The sequence below is a fragment of the Ranitomeya variabilis genome, chromosome 1 (genome assembly GCF_051348905.1).
Source record: "Ranitomeya variabilis isolate aRanVar5 chromosome 1, aRanVar5.hap1, whole genome shotgun sequence".
Taxonomy (NCBI): Eukaryota; Metazoa; Chordata; class Amphibia; order Anura; family Dendrobatidae; genus Ranitomeya; species Ranitomeya variabilis.
In genome coordinates this window covers 797034187-797056768 of record NC_135232.1, presented here as the reverse complement: position 1 = coordinate 797056768, position 22582 = coordinate 797034187, and the positions used below count along the sequence as shown (strand labels likewise).

The 22582-nt window shown below is 40.5% G+C and overlaps 1 protein-coding gene across 11 annotated transcripts in view; it reads left to right on the top strand.

Annotated features, from left to right (window-relative positions):
• UNC13A (unc-13 homolog A) overlaps positions 1-22582 on the top strand; it is a 335107-nt gene that overhangs the window by 296688 nt on the left and 15837 nt on the right. For 5 of the 11 annotated variants that reach the window (XM_077273640.1, XM_077273607.1, XM_077273583.1 and 2 more), the window contains 5 exons: positions 11503-11541; positions 12399-12428; positions 16165-16221; positions 16635-16715; positions 17194-17341. In XM_077273640.1, the coding sequence (XP_077129755.1) occupies positions 11503-11541; positions 12399-12428; positions 16165-16221; positions 16635-16715; positions 17194-17341 (355 nt within the window). The remainder of the gene's footprint in view (positions 1-11502; positions 11542-12398; positions 12429-16164; positions 16222-16634; positions 16716-17193; positions 17342-22582) is intronic. The other 6 variants (XM_077273623.1, XM_077273600.1, XM_077273656.1 and 3 more) reach the window with 2 other exon arrangements.

Genomic DNA, 22582 nt, shown 5'->3' with positions numbered 1-22582 from the left:
TCATTTGAGCTTGACAGCATGTATTTCTATGCAACTGTCATGTTCAGGTCAGGAGAGGCGACGGCCAATCTGAGGATTGTGATGAATCGTGCTAATAATACTGCTCCCTAAAGACTGTACTATGGCTGCTTTTTAGCAACAGTGTAACAGTGCCAAGTCCCAATCCAAAATAAAAATATCATAGGGATCGATGATTCTGTTGCGTCCAATCTGTGGGCTCATAATTAAGCACTGAAACAATACAGACTTGAAGTCATAGTATGGATGCTAAAATCCGTCATATTACAACCGTTTAAATGAAGCCTTATTTTCCCATAGCACACAGTTGTTTCTTGTTGCTCTTGTCATCATTGATATCTATGAGACCTAAAAGTCAAAATAGATTTATCAAGCTAAGTGTGCCAGAATTCTGGCTAAATTTACATCAAATTTGCACAATATTTGTTGTGGACATTTTTATCACGAGGGAGTATGACTTCCCTAAAAAAAGGCATGGTTTAATTGCCACCACTGTGCGCCAAAAATGTGCCAGAAGTAAGCCTACTAAAAACTGGTGTAAACTTAGATTAGAAAATCTTAAAATACACTTATTAATAATTCTGCTCCAATGTCTTTGGTTGAGAAATGCCTACAGTTATATGACTTATTCACATGTCAGTAAGCAAAATCCAGGACTGGAACCTCCAGAGAGATAGATAAGGCTAGGTTCACATTGCGATAACAGCAGCCCGTTCAACACATGCATTAACGGTCTGCGTTAATGCAAGTGTCGACATGTCATCGCGCTAGCACAGATAGAGTTAGCAGATGCTCTATCTGCGCTAGCGGTGACGGATCCAGAAAGGCTGCAGCCCGCATCCCGGGATCCGTCACTCAATGACGGCACATCGCCGGCACATGCGCCCGAAATAGAGATTAATGGCAGCGTTAACGGACTGTGCATTATGTCGCGGTGTAACGCAGTCCGTCTAACGGACTGCTTTGACGTAATGTGAACCCAGCCTAATTGAAAGATTCACATCTGTTTTGGAAACACTTCTTGACTTGGCCTTCACAAAATACAGTTAAAGATGACCAGTCAACAGACCAAAAGTAGCCAGTTTTTTTAAATATATTCCAGCTACTCCTCTTAGTTTTTGGTTAATTTGTTTCTTTTTTATTTTAATCCATCAATTCTTATGATCTTTACCAAAGGGGTGTTGCTCACATGAAGTGCAAATGGCTTTTGGGCAATTAGTTACAAGATTATGAAGGTGATTCATCAAAGCTGTTACGTTAGAATACTGTAATACAATACTTTGAAAAGTATAATTGTTTTTTACTCTTGGTGGTTTCACACCACTTTGAAGAAGTTTCACTAAATGGGCAAAGCTGGGAATCAGTCAAATCAATAAGTGGCGTGGCTGCAAAGTCGCCTGACATATTCAGAAAAAGTGTAGTATCATTTCTGGTGAGGAGCATGGAGGTGACAGCTCTGAGAAGATGTGTTGAAATCATTAAGTGCTCTTAATCAATTTGGTGCATTGTAATCCACAGAGCTTTAAATTAAGACTAGCGTGCACAATGCCAGCCTTAATGAAACGGCACCTATGTATCAAGCCAGGGGCAGACACGCACAGACTGAGAAGGGCCCCTGTGCAAGAACAGTATATGGGTCCTTTGCAGTTCCCCTGCTTTAGAGGTGGAAATGGGCCCCCTTACTTCATGGTCCCCTGTGCAGATCGCACCAATTGTATGTCCCTGCCTGGAGCTTTTCCTGACATACAATGTAACTTCAGCATAGGTTGCCATTTACCAGATGAGAGACAACAGCTTGTTGCATTCCTTGTATTTTTTTTTATTGTATAGGAAGCACGGCAAAATAAAATTATTGCATACTGTGCAGTATATACAATTGTGTAGTGTTTCCCTAAAACACATTATCTGTCCAGACTGTTGCCTCAGTCATATACCATATACCGTATATACTCGAGTATAAGCCAACCCGAGAATAAGCCGAGACCCCTAATTTTTCCACAAAAAAACTGGGAAAACTTATTGACGCAAGTATAAGCCTAGGGTGGGAAATGCAGCAGCTACTGGTAAATTTCAAAAATAAAAATAGATACCAATAAAAGTAAAATTAATTGAGACATCAGTAGGTTAAGTGTTTTTAAAAATCCATATTGAATCAGGAGCCCCATATAATGCTCCATATGGTTCATGATGGGCCCCATAAGATGCTCCATATTAAAATATGCCCCATATAAGGCTGCATAAAAGGTTAATGATTGCCCCATAAGATGCTCCAGAGAATATTATTCCCCATATAATGCTGCACAAAGGTTGATGGCCCCATAAAATGCTCAATAGATTATGCTCCATAGATTATGCCCCATATAATGCTGCACAAAGGTTGATGGCCCCATAAGATGCTCCTTTTCATATTATGCCCCATATGCTGCTGCTGCGATTAAAACAAAAAATGACATACTCACCTCTCGTCGCTCAGGCCCCCGGCACTTGCGATATTCACCTGTACCTGTTCCACCGCCGTATGCCGCTGTGTTTTCTGGCTCTCTGCAGTGACTGTTCAGGCAGAGGGCGCACACTAAACAAGTCATCGCGCCCTCTGACCTGAACATCACAGCCAGAGGACGCGGAAGACGTGGGGTTTATCTACAGCATTCTGTAATGCTGTAGATAAGCCACCGATGTATCCTGAAAGATAAGAAAAGCAGGTTATATTATACTCACCCAGGGGCGGTTTCGGTGTGGTCCGGTCCGATGGGTGTCACCGTCCGGCTCCAGCACCTCCCATCTTCTTACGATGACGTCCTCTTCTTGTCTTCCTGTCGCGGCTTCTGTGCAGGCGTACCTTGTCTGCCCTGTCGAGGGCAGAGCAAAGTACTGCAGTGCGCAGGTGCTGGGCCTCTCTGACCTTTCCCGGCGCCTGCGCACTGCAGTACTTTGCTCTGCCCGCAACAGGTCAAAGTACGCCTGTGCAGGAGCCGCAGCAGGAAGAAAAGAAGAGGACGTCATCTGATGAAGATGGGAGGCCCCGGACCGGATCGCCCCTGGGTGAGTATAATCTAACCGCTTTTTCTCATCTTTCAGGATACATCGGGGGCTTATCTACAGCATTACAGAATGCTGTAGATAAGCCCTTGATGCCGGTGGCCGTAGTTTCTAGGCCAATTTTGGGGTGACAGATTCCCTGTAACGTTTTGATGACATTCTAATATTGTGAGAAGTGGCCACAGCAAAGCTCATAAAACCAGGCACACACATGATTAGCAGAGACTTTTTCAAATGAAAAAGTACATTTTTTTTCTTGCAAAATAGAGCTACAGTGGTTAATATTTATTCTACAACTAAAAGATGAATGTTGCTGAAAAATAACATTACTTTACAATACTTAAATAAGTAATCCTATTAACAAGATGTGCATTTTTGTTCTATAAAGAAAATTCAGAAAGCCAAGCTAGCTAAATGTATGAGAGCATATCAAATGAAAGAATTAAGGCAATAAAAAATGTAAAAAATGTATTTAGCCAATACTTAGGTCTTAAGCACATTGTCTTTTTTGTTGTAGAGAACTGTAATCAATCAATTGTAGGCAGAAGTGGATTTCGGAGAGCTAGGACCCTTGGCAATTGAGACTGTGGTGCTTATCTATGGTAACTTGATGGGTGAAATGACATTAGGGATGTCAGATATCAGGTGATAATTCTAGCAGTAGGTCATGTGCTACAGGTGTCCTCGCTATAGAAACCATTTGAGGTGATGTACTATGTAGTAAATGCTTTACTAATATCTATACCAGTTTTTTAGAAGTTGCATTTGTAACTTTTATACTTGCCATCTTCCTAGGTCTATTGCATAGCATCCAACTTATACTTACTTATAAGGGTCTATATATCTTTCATCTATTGTTCTGAGCACTTTTTGTGATTTCATAGAGGCGGGTATATAGGTGGAAGTTACTTTATAATTAGTGATGAGCGAATATACTCGTTACTCGAGATTTCCTGAGCATGCTCGGAGGTCCTCCGAGTATTTTTTAGTGCTCGGAGATTTAGTTTTCATCGCCTCAGCTGAATTATTTACATCTGTTAGCCAGCTTGATTTCATGTGAGGATTCCCTAGCAACCAGGCAACCCCCACATGTACTCAGGCTGGCTAGCAGCTGTAAATCATTCAGCTGAAGCGATGAAAACTAAATCTCCAAACACTAAAAAAATACTCGGAGGACCCCCGAGCATGCTCGGGAAATCTCAAGTAACGAGTATATTCGCTCACCACTATTTATAATGGCACTAAGCACTTTATTCATAATATTAGCAGGTTTCTTCCATATATATGCTGCATCGACCACCTTGTAACTGCTCACCTAGCCCATAGGAATTTCTTTATAAGCAAGTACAGTTTTATAGAGGACCTTCATGCAAGGACCTGAGGTAACTTGTTTATTCTTTTTGCACCTCCTCCCATTGGAGGTCTTTGTTCCCACCGTTTTGTATTTTTTTTTAATTATATGTATTGATAAAGTATATTATTTATTTTAGCTAGAATCTTTTTGTTTCTTGCGGCAATATTCACCGCTGCTAGGAATTGTCCATGGTTATACTTTGAAGTGTCTAGCATCTTAGATGTTGCATTCGAGACATATGTGATTTATCATGTATGGTGCTATACATTTAAAGCCCCACTCCAACGTTTTTTTCATATTGTAGCAGTGGTGCTTCTAATGTAAATTTCCTGCCCTAGTCTTATACTTACCTGCTGCCATCTTCATTCGTTATATGTGCCTCTCCAGTTGGTCAGTTTGTTTACTTGGGGGATTGCTGGGGGAGCCGGAGGTTACTTTTCAAAGTAAGGGTACCGTCACACAGTCACACTTTGATCGCTACGACGGTACGATCCGTGACGTTCTAGCGATATCGTTACGATATCGCAGTGTCTGACACGCAGCAGCGATCAGGGACCCTGCTGAGAATCGTACGTCGTAGCAGATCGTATGGAACTTTCTTTCGTCGCTTGATCACCCGCTGACATCGCTGGATCGTTGTGTGTGACAGCGATCCAGCGATGTGTTCGCTTGTAACCAGGGTAAACATCGGGTAACTAAGCGCAGGGCCGCGCTTAGTAACCCGATGTTTACCCTGGTTACCAGCGTAAATGTAAAAAAAACAAACAGTACATACTCACATTCCGGTGTCTGTCCTCCGGCGTCTCAGCTTCTCTGCACTGTGAGCGCCGGCCAGCCAGAAAGCGAGCACAGCGGTGACGTCTGACGTCACCGCTGTGCTTTCCGGCCGCTGTGCTTACACAGTGCAGAGAAGCTGAGACGCCGGAGGACAGACACCGGAATGTAAGTATGTACTGTTTTTTTTTTTTTTACGTTTACGCTGGTAACCAGGGTAAACATCGGGTTACTAAGCGCGGCCCTGCGCTTAGTAACCCGATGTTTACCCTGGTTACCCGGGGACTTCGGCATCGCTCCAGCGCCGTGATTGCACCGTGTGACCGCAGTCTACGACGCTGGAGCGATAATCATACGATCGCTGCGACGTCACGGATCGTGCCGTCGCAGCGATCAAAATGGCATTGTGTGACGGTACCCTGAGTCTATGAGAGCCAGAAAGAGGCTCTTATAGACTTTCATTGAGAGTTTGTGGCCATTACCTCTGACTTTTGGTTAATGAGAAGTTGCGGCCACAGGACGGTGGCATTGGAGAGCTGAAGACAGAGGGAGGCAAGTATAATATTAGGTCAAGGGACCTTACATTAGTAGCAGTACACCGGCCTTAAAAAAAAAATGCTGGAGTGGTTGTGTAAAGAGAATACTATGTAATAATGGAGGTTGTTTTACATAATAAAGTAGGCAGTAAATAGTAAGGGATGCCAGTATACATAAGGAAGAACAGCATGTAATAATAAATGGTGATATACATAATAATATGCAATAATAGTAAAGACTATACATAGTAAGTTAGAATGCTATTTAATAAGGGATGGTACTATACATAATAAAGGAGATTACCATACATAATAAAGAAGGACAGTATATAATAATGGGTGAGACTGTAAATAAGGGAGGACACTGTGTAATAATGGATGACACAATACATAATAAGAGTGGCACTATGTAATAAGGGATGGTGATATACAGTACTGTGCAAAAGTTTTAGGCAGGTGTGGAAAAAATGATGCAAAGTAAGAATACTTTAAAACATTGAAGTGTTAGTTTATTTTTATCAATCAACAAAAGGCTAAGTGAATGAACAAAAGAGACATGCTGCGGATTATGCTGCGGATCCGCAGCGGATTTGACGCTGCGGATCTGCAGTAGTTTTCCATGAGTTTACAGTACCATGCAAACCTATGGAAAACAAAATCCGCAGTGCACATTCTGCGGAAAAAAAAGCGCGGAAACACAGCGGTTTATATTCCGCAGCATGTCAATTCTTTGTGTGGATTCCGTAGCGGTTTACACCTGCTCCTCAATAGGAATCCGCAGATGTAAAACCGCAGGTGGAATCCGCACAAAAACCGTGGTTTACCTGTGAATTTACCAAAATCAGTGCGGAAAAATCCGCACACCATTCCGTAGTGTGTGCACATACCCTTAGTGTGAGCACCCTCCGCCTTCTATACAACATCAAAGCAGAAATTCTTTTAAGTACACTTTAATGAATGTAGTTTTTGAAGAAACTCAGCAAGAAGGCTTTTCCAAACATCTTGGAGAGTTTCTGTGGATTTAGACTTATGCAAATTCTTCTACCAGAAAGACTCAAGGAAGTTGAGATCACAGCTTTGTGGGAGCCATATCATAACAACCAGGACTCCTTTTCCTCCTTAACTCTAAGTTTTTAATGATATTGGCTGCATGTTTGGGGTTGTTGCTCTAATGGTGAATACATTTGGAGCCAACGAGATGCCTCCTTGGTTGATATTGCATGATGGAAAAGTATCTTGACTATATTTATCAGCATTGAGGACGCTATTATTATTGTACAATTGCCCATCTCCATTCGCTGAAATGCAGCCACAAACCTGCAAGGAATCTCTGCCATGCTTCACAAACTGCTTTCAGTTAGAGCCAAATATTTAATGTTTTGACCAATCAGTCCAGAGCACCTGCTGCCATTTTTCTGTACCCCAGTTCCTATGTTTTCATGCATAGTTAAATAGCTTGGTCGTGTTTCCATGTTGTTATAACTTTTTGGCCACAATCATTCCATGAAGAGTTATTCTTGCCAGATTTCTTCGAACATTAGATGGATGAAGTTGGTTCATACTGGTTGCTGATAGTTCTGAGCTGATGACACTGCTGGACATCTTCAAACTTTGATGGAAACATGCATGATGTGATTTTCATCTGCTGCACTAATTTTCCTTGACCGACCGCTGCATCTAGGGTCCTCAACATTACATATTTCCTGAAGCTTCTTCTAAAGAGAATGAACAGAACATCTCGAAACTCCAGTCTGTTTTGAAATCTTTGGCTTGGAGAGCCCTTTCTGTGTCTTGTTGATGTGCCCATTACGGCCGTGATATATGATCTGTGACATGGAAGCTGTCTTTCACAACCTCACCTTTGTAACAGAGTTTAGCTGTTTCTCATCCATTTTTAAGCCTTCTTAAGACTGTTTGAAACTACATAATGAAGTAGTGATCATCACCTATTTATAATTGGTTACTCATACACTGGAATATAATCCTACAAAATCCCTGCAAAGGGTGGTCACACCAAATATTGATATGATTTAGATTACTATTTTGTTCATTCACTGTTCATTTTATTAGTAAAAAAAAAATAGCATTTCTATTTTTTAAACCATTGTCACTTTGCAGCATTTATTTCACACATGCCTAAAACTTTTGCACACAACTGTATATATACAGTGATGTCTCTTGAAATTGTTCCAGAAAATGAAGTGTTTCTCCCAGAAAATGATTGCAATTACACATGTTTTGTGATACACATGTTTATTTCCTTTGTGTGTGTTGGAACAACACAAAAAAATAGAAAAAAGGCAAATTGGACATACAGTAATTTCACACAAAATTCCCAAAATGGGCTGTACTACATTGCTAGCACCCTCAATTTAATATTTGGTTGCACACCACTTGGAATAAATAACTGCAATCAATCGCTTCCTATAACCATCAACAAACTTCTTCCACCTCTCAACTGGAATTTTGAGCCACTCTTCTTTTGAAAACTCCATGTTTCTCATATTTGAAGGGTGCCTTCTCCCTACTGCAACAGGTGTTCAATAGGATTTAGGTCCAGACTCATTTCTGGCCAATTCAGAACTCTACAGCGCTTTGTTTCCAAACATTTCTGGGTGCTTCTTGAAGTATATTTGGTGTGATGGTCCTGCTGGAAGACTCATGACCTAGGATGCAAACCCAGCTTTCTGACACTGGGCACTACACTGTGAACCAAAATTCTGTGGTAGTCTTGAGATTTCATGATAACTTGCACACAGTCAAGGAACCCAGTGTTGTCCAGTCAGCAAAACAACCCCAGAACATCTTTGAACCGCCACCATATTTGACTGTACAGTGGCATGTAAACGTTTGGGCACCCCTGGTCAAAACTATTGTCATTGTGAACAGTTAAGCCAGTTGAAGATTAAATGATCTCTAAAAGGCCTAAAGTTAAAGATGACACATTTCCTTTGTATTTTAGGCAAATACATTTATGAATATTCATCTTTTCCAGTTTAAAAATTACAAAAGGAAAAAAAGTTTGGGCACCCTGCATGGCTAGTACCTAGTAGCACCCCCTTTTGAAAGTATCACAGGTTGTAAATGCTTTTTGTAGTCAGAAAGAGTCTTTCAATTCTTGTTTGAGGGATTTTCTTCCACTCTTCCTTGGAAAATTATTCCAGTTCTGTGAGATTCCTGGGTCGTCTTGCATGCACTACTAGTTTGAGGTCTAGCCACAGATTTTCAATGATGCTCAGATCACAGGACTGTAAGGGCCATTGTAAAACCTTCAGCTTGCACCTTTTAAGGTAGTGTATTGTGGATATTAACGTTTGTTTAAAATCATTTTCCATTTGTAGAAGCCACCCTCTTTTCAACTTCAGCTTTTTTACAGATGGTGTTATGACAAGAATTTGTTGAAATTTCATTGAATCCATTCTTCCCTCTACCCATTCCCCTTGTCATTGGCTGCAACACAACCCCAAAGCTTGATAGATCCACTCCAAGCTTAATGGTTTATTTTCCTGAAATTCTGTGCCCTTTTTCTTTACACATACCTTTGATCATTGTGGCAAAAGAGGTTTATTTTAACCTCATCAGTCCAGAGAACTTGTTTCCAAAATGCATCAGGCTTGTTTAAATGATCTTTTGCATACTTCTAGAAGCTGAATTTTATGGTGAGGATGCTGGAGAAGTTTTCTTCTGTTGACTTCCATGATGGTCATATTTTTGCAGGTGTCTCTGAACAGTAGAACAATGTGCCACAACTCCAGAGTCTACTAAATATTTCTGGAGGTCTTTTGCAGTAAAGTGGGGGTTCTGATTTGCCTCTCTAGCAATCCTACGAGCAGCTAGAGAGCTGAAATTTTGCTTGGTCTTCCAGACCTTATCTTGACCTTCACTGTTCACATTAACTGCCATATCATAGTTACGTTTTGAACTGAGGAAAGATCAACTTGAAAAGGCTTTGTTATCTTCTCACAGCCTTCTCCTGCTTTGTAGGTCTCCATCAATTTCATTTTCAGTGTGCTAAGTAGCTGCTTAGAAGAACCCAAGGCTGCTGGGTTTATTTGGTACAAGTTTAAAGGAGGCTTGGTTTTTATAAAGCTGGGAAATTTGCATCACCAGGCCTTTCTTAATGAGGATGGTGAACAAGCCATAACCATAACAGGCTAATTACGGTCTTAAACCTTGGTCAAAGTTATCTGAGCACACAAATCTCCAAGGGTGACCAAACTTTGGCATTAGCCCATTTTCCTATTTGTGTTTTTAAAATGTAAATAATCACAATATATATTTTTTTATATCATGCAAATGTAGATGGATAGTTCACACTGACACTGATGCACCCTACGGGTGCCAGGCATCTTCAAATGTTTTGGAACTTGATTGAGGCTGCTTATCTACCACCCAAACTACCCTGTGTTGCAACGTTTCATCAATTTTTGCCTGCTGTCCATATACAGGGAGATTAGCTACAGTGCCATGGGTCATAAACTTCTTGATTATGAGGTGCACCGTGGACAAAAGAACACCAAGATCTCTGGAGATGGAGTTGTAATCTTGAGATTGTTGATATTGTTCAACAGTTTGGTTGTCAAGTCCTCAGACAGTTCTCTTCTCTTTCTGTTCTCCATGCTTAGTGTGGTACACCCAGACACACCATGTAAAGATTGAGTCAACTTCTCCCCTTTTTATCTGGTTTCAGGTGTGATTTTCATATTGCCAACACCTGTTACTTGCCACAAGTGAGTTTGAATGAGCATTACATGGTTGAAACAAAGTTGTTTACCCACAACAGTTTTGTCCGGACCATTTTTGGGGTTTTGTGTGAAATTATGTCCAATTTGTCTTAATTTTTTGGGAGCAATACTTATTTTTCTAGAACAATTTCAAGGATGCCAACCATTTTGGCCATCAATGTGTGTGTGTATATATATATGTATATTATATATACATATTATTCCTTCAGTTTCATCAACATAATTTTTAGAATGAGTCTGACAATTTTACAATTATGTAAAGCATAAAGTAAAAAATAAGAGAAAAAGAAAATATAAAATAGGTGAAGGGCAAAGTGTAAGCACAACTGGAACCTTGTAAATTACTAGCAGTTTTTGTGTATGAAATACCTTAATAGCTCAGTAGAAATGATTTTGGCAATCATGGAAAAATTTAATTTTAGTACAAACCAATGGTCACAAGGCTATGGCTCTCCAGTTTTTTGGAAAACTACAGTTAGTGTTAAACTGCTAGCAAAGGTTGGAGACCATGGTTCTAAAACAATTTTGTCTATTGCTTACATTGAATTATATACTTCCTATGGTAAAGTCTAGTTCAGCACATGCTAATTGGAGTCTTTTTGATGCATCATGACTCTTACCCTTCCTGGCATCACTGTATGTTATTTTTGCTTGTGCCTTACTGTCCTTTTTGTGCGTGTCCTGCCGTCAGTTTATACTGTATTGTGGTGTTACATGTATTAGGTGGCGTGTATTTACATTGAGTGTCACTGAATTTTATTAATTTATCCAGGTATGTAATCACAAACAGATATCACAATCTTTTATATTTATCTCTACCTTGACGAGCCATGTTCTGCTCTTGGCTATTAACACATTCTTATAATTACTTTTGACCAACCATATTCCCTTGCCCACACCATATATTGCACATTATACAAATTAAGTGTAACAAAACTCAGCACAACAGCTTATGCGATCACTTAGTCAAACACTTGACTGCCAAAAAAAAAATGCTTGTTCCAAAGCAGTGACCGATTGTGACATGTTTCTGCAGGGGACGTTGCTGAGAAAACATGGCAAAGGGCTAGAGAAGGTAAACAAGTATGCAGACCCTTCAAGTCTCGTGTATTGCAAGCTTACATACTTAATTAAAGGAAACCTGTTACGTCCAGAAACGCTCTTTATCTGCAGATATATTGTTAATCTGCATATAAATAGCAATTAAATCATGTTTGACTGGCTTACTGGAGCAGCAGCTGCAGGGAGAAAAGTTATATTTACCCTGCAGCTGCTCACTTTTAGTTACTGGGCTGTTACAGGAAATGGTTAGTTATCGTTCACTACACAGTAAGTGTGCTGTAATTACTCACCTACACATTGATTGACAGCTTGCTCTGTGGCATGTGTTCAGCCCCTGTGTGCAGAACAGGCTGTCAATCGCTTTGCCAGGGAGTGATTACAGCCATGCTCACAGTTTAGTAAGTGATGACTGTAGCCGCTCCTTGCCCAATGACTGGTAGCGAGCATACAGATGTGATTTCACTGGTAGATTCTGACTATATCTGCAGGTAAATCGCATTTCTGAAGGTGACAGATTTCCGTCAAATATAGCAAGAATCCATAAACCTACAAATTCTGTGCAATAGAAATGCTGTATCAGCATTAAAACTTGTCAAGCGTTTGCTGTGAACTGCTGTATATGGAGGAACTTGTGTAGTTGTGGTCTGTTGTATTGCTTATACTTGATGTTCACTTAATTACCACCTATGTTCCCAAGTGAAGCTGAATATTATATATCCAGAAGTGAATAAATGCATATTTGGTGTGGGTCTGTGCTGTATGTAGCTGTGCTGTATATGTACACTTTGTTTAGACATAAATTGGCTGTTGTTGTTTGGTTCTTTTTTTCACACCCACACTCATATGTTAATCTCACGCTTCTCTCTCCAGAGCAGGGTGAAGCTGCCGTACCATGCAGATGTAAGGACACTGTGTGTGTGTCTGTCTTTCTGCACTCTTTGTTTTCCTCTATATGTCTCTTTGTACAATCTGCCCCTGTGACCTGTGTCCTAAACTTGTCCCCTTTTACGTGTTATCTGCAATTGTGATGTCTATAATGTTCAGTCAAGCTGTGTATGCCAAACTGTATTTTTTTGATAGTTTAGTGAAAAAAGATCAGAATTACTATAAAAAAAAAGGATGATTTTCCTTTGGTGCGGATCGTCCTGCTGTCCTTTTCTCCACTATAAGCAAAAATTCATTTTCCAGAGCTACAGTTTAGTGCAATGTGGTTTTACGCTTGCAAGAACAAATGCCACTTATTGTTATTACTGTTATTATTTTTGTATCCCCTTAATTCTTTGGTGCCATGCATATGAAAACAACACATAATCATTTAGCAATACATAACCCAGGAACAACTGAACACAGCTAAGTGACAGACAGGTGCAATGGCAAAGCTGTCCCTGCCCACGAGGGCTAACAGTCTACTAAGGAAGGGAGTATGATAAAATAGGAGAGGGTAGAAGCTGCTGATATTAGTAGGGTGCATGTGCTCTTGAAGGCGTTGGTTCTCAGCTTGTGTTGGAAAGCTTTAAAGTTGGGGAGAGGGTATCGATTAACCAAGTGCCGGGAGGCACAGAAGACATTTGTGATACAGTTGTTTGAGGAGCAGATATGAAGAGAGCAAAGAAAGAGTTCTTATGAAGACCATAGATTATGTGTGGGTAGGTAGCAAGAGATTAGATCAGACATATATGAGGGGACAGGTTATTGGAGGCCTAGCAAAGAGGAGAGGAACAATCAAGCATTGGAGTTAAGGCTGAAATGAAGGGGTGGAAGAGATGATGGGAGATGATGTCGGGTAAGCAGTGACGCTTTTCTTGGTTCAAAGCTAAGAAAAGTATCCAAAAGTATACCACGAGAAGACTAGAGGTCTCAGGACAGAACTTTGGTGGATACCAACAGTGAGAAAAAAAGTAGTTTAACCCCTTCACGACCTTTGACGTATAAGTACATCAAAGGTCATGTCCCCGCCTTTGATGCGGGCTCCGACATTGAGCCTGCATCTTTTCCCCTGCACTGATCTGTAGCCCTGCTATGTGTAGCACAGGCTATTGGATGATCACAACTTCAAGTCTCCTAAGGGGGCAATTGAAGCCAGTAAAAAAAAGTTTTAAAAAGTATAAAAAAAAAAAGTTCAAATCAACCCCCTTTTGCCCCATTGAAAACTAAACAAAAAATATGCACATACAGTACAGACCAAAAGTTTGGACACACCTCATTTAAAGATTTTTCTGTATTTTCATGACTATGAAAATTGTAAATTCACACTGAAGGCATCAAAACTATGAAATAACACATGTGGAATTATATACTTAACAAAAAAGTGTGAAACAACTGAAAATATGTCTTATATTATAGGTTCTTCAAAGTAGCTCTTTGACTCTTGGTCTTCCTTTCCTGGGGCGGTCCTCATGTGAGCCAGTTTCTTTGTAGCAGTTGCTGGTTTTTGCCACTGCACTTGGGGATACTTTCAAAGTTTTCACAATTTTTCGGACTGACTGACCTTAATTTCTTAAAGTAATGATGGCCACTCATTTTTCTTTACTTAGCTGCTTTTTTCTTGCCATAATACAAATTCTAACAGTCTATTAAACCTGACAGGGCACAGTGAAAAGCATTCCCGGTGACTACCTCTTGAAGCTCATCAAGAGAATGCCAAGAGTGTGCAAAGCAGTCATCAAAGCAAAAGGTGGCTACTTTGAAGAACCTAGAATATAAAACATATTTTCAGTTGTTTCACACTTTTTTGTTAAGTATATAATTCCACATGTGTTAATTCATAGTTTTGATGCCTTCAGTGTGAATGTACAATTTTCATAGTCATGAAAATACAGAAAAATCTTTAAATGAGAAGGTGTGTCAAAACTTTTGGTCTGTACTGTATTTGGTATTGCTGAGTTCAGAAATGTCCGATCTACCAAATTACAAAAACAATCTGATTGGTAAGTGGCATAACGAGAAAAAAATAGAAACGCCAAAATTACTTTTTTTAGCCACCCTGCAATAAAATGCAAAAGCGGAAGATTAAAACATCGTATGCACCCCAAAATGGTATCAATAAAAACGTCAGCTTGGGGCACAAAAAATCTATATATTTTTTACAATTCCTGCTAATACACAATTTGGGGGCTTAAACGAAATCACTCATCCCTGACATGACTATTTTAGTAAATACTGGAATTCCCTATAAAATAAGAATGCTGGAGTTTTTCTTTTTCTTCCTAGAAATCTATTAATATATTGATCATTACTACTACCCGTTGTTGTTAGAAAGAAGCATCCCTATAAACTCTGCCCAATCAATGCTGAATAGTAAATGTCCCATTGAAAATGTAATTATTCATTTCCATTAGGATTAACATGGTCACGATAGAAAGCGGAATTGTTCCACAATAGTTATTTAAACGTATTTACTAAAACAAGAAGTGTCAGAAGAACTGACAAGTCCTCTATAAAGAAGCACTCCATCAAGATTTTATCCTCTTAATATATTGCAGTCATCATATTATACAGCACTGAGTACTTACAATTGCTCATTTTGCCCTTCTACCCAGTAAATTCTTCTGATTTCCCGAACGTCAATGACATCATATGATTAAAAACAGAGTAGCTGAATCCTTCTGAGCTCTATGTAGAAACAAGAAGTCTCTTTTCTCTTCATGAGTCATCATTAGACCTACAATCCTATGTCACTGACAAAAGGAACTAAGGAAGAAAGATAAAAGCAAGGGGGTGGAGCAGCTTGGTTAGGAGATGAAGATGAGGTGGAGCTGGTCTGGCCAGCAACTTTTCAGTGACCTAGGATCTAATGCTGACTCATGCAGGGAAAAGAGACTTCCTGTTTCTACACATAGCAGAGACAAATGAATAATTAACTGGGTAGAAAGGCAAAATGAGCAATTGTAAGTACACAGTTCTACATATGTTTTACAATATCTGATAGCTTTATTAAAGGCTTTAATTCAAACAGTTTTCACCCAAAATTTGGCATAAAACTGTCTAAAATATCACAAAGCGTTTGAACAATTCATAACTGCGCAAACATTTTACATCATTCCATGCCAGCTCCGCTACCTTTTTGAAACAATTGAGTTTTAGTGAGGACAACTGACAAATACATAAAAATTAACTCCATAAAAGATGTGTAGATTACAATATAAATGTATTCTAGTGCATTACTAGATTACATTTTATATGCTGGCACATACCAGATGAAAGATGGTCAAATTTATTCATGGAGCACACCTCTTAGGGAATTTGTAGCTTCATAATCCATGCACCAGCACCATTCATTAATTCAGGCATGCAAAACTCCAGTCTTGATGAATGGGGGACCAAGGGTTAATGAGTTAAATATAATTATACACTATGTTATTCTTATAGTTCTGTAGCAACTAATATCCAAATGGACCTCAACTGAATTTCACACTTGCTAGACACACACAGTATCTACAAAGACCTATGGGAACATGGCATAATAGTATAGCATTTGGCAATCCACCCCCACACACAAACAGAAAGAAAGGGGAGAACAGAGGCTTTTAAGAATGTTCTATATAGAAACACTTATTGTGTACCCATTGGTAACATTGACTGGTTAGCCTCTATTAGTCTCTGGGTAACCATTCCAGTGGTTCTTCTTTCCTAACAGGGGACTCATCTCATCATTAATGCTGCTAAAGAGTTGGGACAACTTTCCAAACTCAAGGTACAGATTCAAGTCTAATTTATTTTTCAGTAATCACCTTTTGCAAACAAATTGACTAATATTATCTCATTATTTATAATTAGTGATGAGCGAGTGTGCTCGTTACTCGAGATTTCCAAGCATGCTCGGGTGGTCTCCGAGTATTTTGGGCATGCTGAGAAATTATGTTTGAGTCGCCACAGCTGCATGATTTGCGGCTGCTAGACAGGCTGAATACATGTGGGGATTCCCTAACAAACAGGCAACCCCCACATGTATTCAGGCTGTCTAGCAGCCGCAAATCATGCAGCTGTGGCGACTCAAAGTACTCGGAGAACACCTGAGTATGCTCGGAAATCTAGAGTAACGAGCACACTCGTTTATCATTATTTATAATATAATGTAATCATACATTCATTTTATTTTTTCTCTAGGATCACATGGTAAGGGAAGAAGCAAAGAGCTTGACCCCAAAGCAATGTGCTGTAGTGGAGCTCGCACTGGATACTATTAAGGTAATGGTATATCTCTAGATTAAATAATAATCTTTATTTTTATATAGCACTATCATATTCCACAACACTTTACATACATTATCATCGCTGTCCCTGATGGGGCTCACATTCCCTATCAGTATGTCTTTGGAGTACCTGGAGGAAACCCACGCAAACATGGGGAGAACATGCAAACTCCTTGCAGATGTTGTCCTTAGTGGGATTTGAACCCAGGACCCCAGTGCTGCAAGACTGCAGTACTATCCATCGTGCTGCCCTATAGCTAGATCTTCTGTATATACCCTCCACAACTGTCCCAGATTCTTATGTGTCCACTTGGGAAAATCAATTGCCTATTCCTGGTGGACCAACCCCTGTAAGTCACGATGTCCTTTTTTACATTTTAGGGAGCTGTAAATGTATTATGTTGGCCTTAGTAGATGTAAGATACGAGGGTGGTGCCATAAACAGTGCTAATTTCTCTCGTCTTACTTTACAGCAATATTTCCATGCTGGAGGTGTTGGTCTGAAAAAGACTTTCTTGGAGAAAAGTCCTGACCTACAGTCTCTACGCTATGCACTGTCTCTTTATACACAGGCTACGGATACACTCATCAAAACCTTTGTCCAAACACAGTCTGCTCAGGGTGAGATCTTTTATTCCTATCAGTTTGGCAGTGGTTCTTTGTGTCTGAAGCTATGATCACACATAGATATATATTTCAATTTTTGTTTTATTTGTTAGATATAAAAAAGATGTAACAGATTTTTTTGTTATTATATTATATAGTCTGTTCCAATCCACCCTGGGATGGCCATATTAGCAGCACTCTTTTTTAGTAGATGGTGCCCCAGTGTGTGTGTGCATTTGTACCATAAGACAGCTGCAATGAACTGACTTCATTGACAGAAAAATTTCAGACTATTACATCCTTCTGGAAGTGATGGAGTACTATTCTATCTTCCAGCAGTACAATAGGACTGCCGTTAAACTTTCTGCTGCCCATGCCTCAGTCTACACAGCAAAGCTGACAAGTGGGGTACATTGATAATACGTAGTTGTCAAAAAATGAAAAATGTAGGAACTATGTATTCCGACACTTCTGAGCTCAATGCAGTTACTGCTATTCATTATTAGTAAGTAAAGTGTATTAAAGTGGTTTTCCAATAATAATGACCAATACTCAGTATAGGTTACCTATAACAAGATCTGTGGAGGGCCAACACTCAGCACTACACAGATCAGCTGTTTTCAGCCCTGGCTGCAACCCAGATGGAAACAGTGAACAGAGCCGAAAAGCACATCTCTTTAGCGGTCATCTTGTAGTGGTCATTCTGACTGTTTATTTACTTTAATATTAACCTGAGCTATAGTACCTGGGAATGACTACTAGACATAGTTTATATATGAAAAAAAACTAACTTTTATTCCATTCTTAAAATCACATAGCGATGTACAACATTGAAGTAGACAAGACAACTTTTCGGCCCAAATTGGCTTTTACCAAGCCAGAAAAAAAGTTAAAAAATACAGCTATAAAGTGCAGGTTACAATATTGAGGCTTTTTATATATCAGGGGAATTGGGCTCCATCTCTTCCTCCTCTTCAGTGTACATCTCGGTTGCCATGACAGCCATCTAATCATCAGATAAATCATTAAAGCATGATAAAATCAATCGTAACTACAAACATATATACATACAGTTGTGCTCAAAAGTTTACATACCCCGGCAGAATTTTTGCTTTCTTGGCAACTGTATGCTGTATCAAAGAGAAGATGGAGTATCATTCATACCAAAATGTCAAGAGTTCAAGAAGTAATTCATTACTCATATATATAATACTTATCAAAGTTATTGCTATACACCTAAAAAGGACCTTGGTATTGTAAGTTACCCAAACACATTCCTAAGGGAGGCTAGATTGCACTCTCACTATAGTTAGGGCTTCCCAGAATATATACCAAAAATCTTCACGCATTATGATAATCCAAAGGAGTACATCGCCGTCATCATCCAATCAGATAGCTATGGTGGGAAGAAGAGAGGGACAATGGGTGGTGCCTTACCTCATACAAACTGGGAATAGCGCATCTTGATATCACGTGACCACAGTCATGTGGTGGCATTTCAGTGCATCAAGAAGTCATGTGGCCAGAGTCATGTGATCACGCAATGCATCACTTTGGATAAGTCTCTGAGCTTTCCACATCTTGCCACTGGGATTTTTGTGTATTCCTCAAGGCAAAACTGCTCCATCTCCTTCAAGTTAGATGGTTTCTTCTGGTAAGCATCAATTTTCAAGTCTGACCACAGATTCTCAATTGGATTAAGGTCTGGACTTTGACTGGGCCACTCTATTTACACATTTCCACTTAAACCACTTGTGTGTTGCTTTAGCAGTATGCTTTGGGTCATTGTCTTGTTGGAAGGTGAACCTCCGTCCCAGTCTCAAACCACTGACAAACTGAAATAGGTTTTTCTTAAGAATATTTCTGTATTTTGCATCATCCATCTTCCCCTCGACACTGACCATTTCCCCCGTCCTTGCTGCTGAAAAACATCCCCACAGCATGATGCTGCCACCATTATGTTTCACTGTGGTAATGGTGTTCTTGGGGTGATGAGCTGTGTTGGCCAAAAAGTTCAGTTTTGGTCTCACCTGACCACAGCACCTTTCCCCATACATTTGGGGAGTCTCCCACATGTCTTTTGGCAAACTTAAAACTAGCCTTACAATTTTTGTGTGTAAGTAAAGACTTTTTCCTGCCCACTCTTTCTTAAAGACCACCTCTATCCAGTGTACAGCTTATTATGGTCACTCCAGTCTCTGCTTGCTTGGAAGTTCTGCAGCTCCTTCAGGGTTACCTGTGCTGCCTTTTTGATTAATGCCCTCCTTGCTCAGGCTTTGAGTTTTGGTGGGTGGCCGTCTCTTGGCATGTTTGTTGTGGCACCATGTTCTTTCCATTTGATGATAATAGATTTGATGTTGCTCTGGGGGAACATCAGAGATTGAGATATTTATTTTTATAACCCAACCCTCACTTGTACTTCTCAACAACTTTGTCCCTGACTTGTTTGGAGATCTCTTTTGTCTTCTTAGTGTTATTTGGATAGTGGTGCCTCTTGCTTAATGGTGTTGCAGCCCCTGTGGCTTTTCAAAAAAGGTAAAGTGTATATACTGACAGACCATGTGACACTTAGATTGCACACAGGTGGACTTCCTTTCACTAAGCCCCTGACTTATGAAGGTAATTGCTTGCACCAGAAATCTTTAACGGCTTCATAGCAAAAGGGGTGAATATATATGCACATGCCAATTTTCAGTTAGTTTATCCCATAAATTTTATTTCTACCTAGATTTTTCTCACTTCATTTCACTAACTAATGGTACCTTCACACTAAGCGACTTTGCAGCGAGAACGACGACGATCCGTGACGTTGCAGCGTCCTGGATAGCGATCTCGTTGTGTTTGACACGCAGCAGCGATCTGGATCCCGCTGTGATATCGCTGGTCGGAGCTAGAAGTCCAGAACTTTATTTCGTCGCTGATCACCCGCTGTCATCGCTGGGTCGGTGTGTGTGACACCGATCCAGCGATGTGTTCACTTGTAACCAGGGTAAATATCGGGTTACTAAGCGCAGGGCCGCGCTTAGTAACCCGATATTTACCCAGGTTACCATTGTAAAAGTAAAAAAAAAAACACTACATACTCACCTTCTGATGTCTGTCACGTCCCCCGCCGGCGGCTTCCCTGCACTGAACTGAATGTGTCAGCGCCGGCCGGCCGTAAAGCAGAGCACAGCGGTGACGTCACCGCTGCTGCCAGCGCTGACACATTCAGTCAGTGCAGGAAGCTCTCGGCAGCAGCGCGTAACCCTGTGGACGCCGGGGGACGTGACAGACATCAGAAGGTGAGTATGTAGTGTTTTTTTTTTACTTTTACAATGGTACCCAGGGTAAATATTGGGTTACTAAGCGCGGCCCTGCACTTAGTAACCCGATGTTTACCCTGGTTACCCGGGTGCTGCAGGGGGACTTTGGCATCGTTGAAGACAGTTTCAACGATGCCGAAGACGTTCCCCTGATCGTTGGTCTCTGGAGAGAGCTGTCTGTGTGACAGCTCCCCAGCGACCTAAACAGCGACGCTGCAGCGATCGGCTTGTTGTCTATATCGCTGCAGCGTCGCTGAGTGTGACGGTACCTTTAGACTATTTAGTGCTGATGTGTCACACACAGATTGGATTACGAAAATATTTAAACACAGGTTGTAATGTAAGAAAATAGGTAAAAAGCCAAGGGTTTGAATACTTTCACAAGCCATTGTAATAAGTGGTTCCTGGAAGATGTCAATGGTGTCATGTTGCTGATTTCTATATTCAGGCTTTTGATCATATTTTAACCATTTCAGGTCTATAATTATGCCAAGGGTGTTTCAAAAGACGTCCGGAAGATAAACAGATGTATTTTGGAGTGTTTTGCCATTGCTTTTGTTTAAGAAACTACTAGCTATTTCTTCATTTTTAAAGGAAGTGAAAAAAAACCCATTGGAAAACAATAGCAGAAAAAAACCATAACAAAACCATGGAAAAACTTTCCAAAAAAAGTCTGCTGAAAAAGTCAGAAAATAATGACACAAAAGATTTTCAGGAAAAATAACTGCAGAGATTCTTTTGCTTAAAAAAAACTTGTCGAGTTTACCTGAGTTTCAATGATGTTGTGTCCACATAGTCAGTCAGTAGAAACTCTGCAAATCATCAGATCGCCTGTATGTAGCAGAAATGCTCACTTGCCATGAGCGCCGACCACCGGGCTCCTAGCAATCTGGCTATGACAACCATAGAGGTCTGCTGGAGACCTCTGGTTGTCATGCCGACTAAAAGGTGACCCGCAATCACGTGACAGGGTTACCGATGGGCGGGATTTCCGGCGTACTTCCCGAAAGCGCAAATTAAAAATGCTGCTGATAGCGGCATTTAACTAGTTAACAACCACAGGTGGATCGCGATTGCACCCGCAGCTGTTCCGGGCACAAGTCAGCTGTATATATCAGCTGACATGTGCCCGGAAAGATGCCGGCTCCAGCTTAGGGGGAGTCTGACATCGGCGTTCTATTAAGCCCAATGTCGGAAAGGGGTTAACAACCAATCCACATACACGTCGAACGCCAAGCCTATTCCCCCTTCTACCACGGCCTTGCTTTTTCCCACTCCTGTTTCACAGTCTAAGGCCCACACCTGTCTGTCACGTCACTAAATGAACAATCACTATTTATTTTCTTAGATAGTGTGCCTGAACAACACTGTTCTGATTTCTCACTGAAACACAGTTTTATTACAAGTGACTTGGATTAGCAAATTGGGGCCTCCTGGCTGCACCCCGATATTAGGCTTAATGATTTTTAAGAGGAAATCTGGGCTTCTGATTTTTCACTAAAACACAGTTTTATCCCAAACGATTTGGATTAGAAAATTGGGACTCCTGAGACTGCCACACAGTTTTAGCACAATCTGGTTAGATGCTGGAAGATCGATTTCACACAGGACAGGATCCTATCTATCTAACTGATAAGTTCACTTTCAGCAGCAGCACTAGCAGGAGTGCATTGTCTGCACTGTGACACTGAGAAAATGGAACAGCAAAACAAGATGTCCGCTTTTTATATGGCCAGGGACATGTGACTTCGGCAGCCAATCACAGAAGACCTTGTGTCATGATGTTGTGGATGGTTTCTGTGTCTTGATTGTCAGCGGAATGTACGCACAATTAAGCTATTAAAGAAAAAATAAATAAAAAAAGGAAAAAACAAACTGCACTCTGCAGCTCCTCTGACCTAGACACATCCCCTTCCCTTATCAAACACGTCCCCCATGTCGCAGAGGTTAA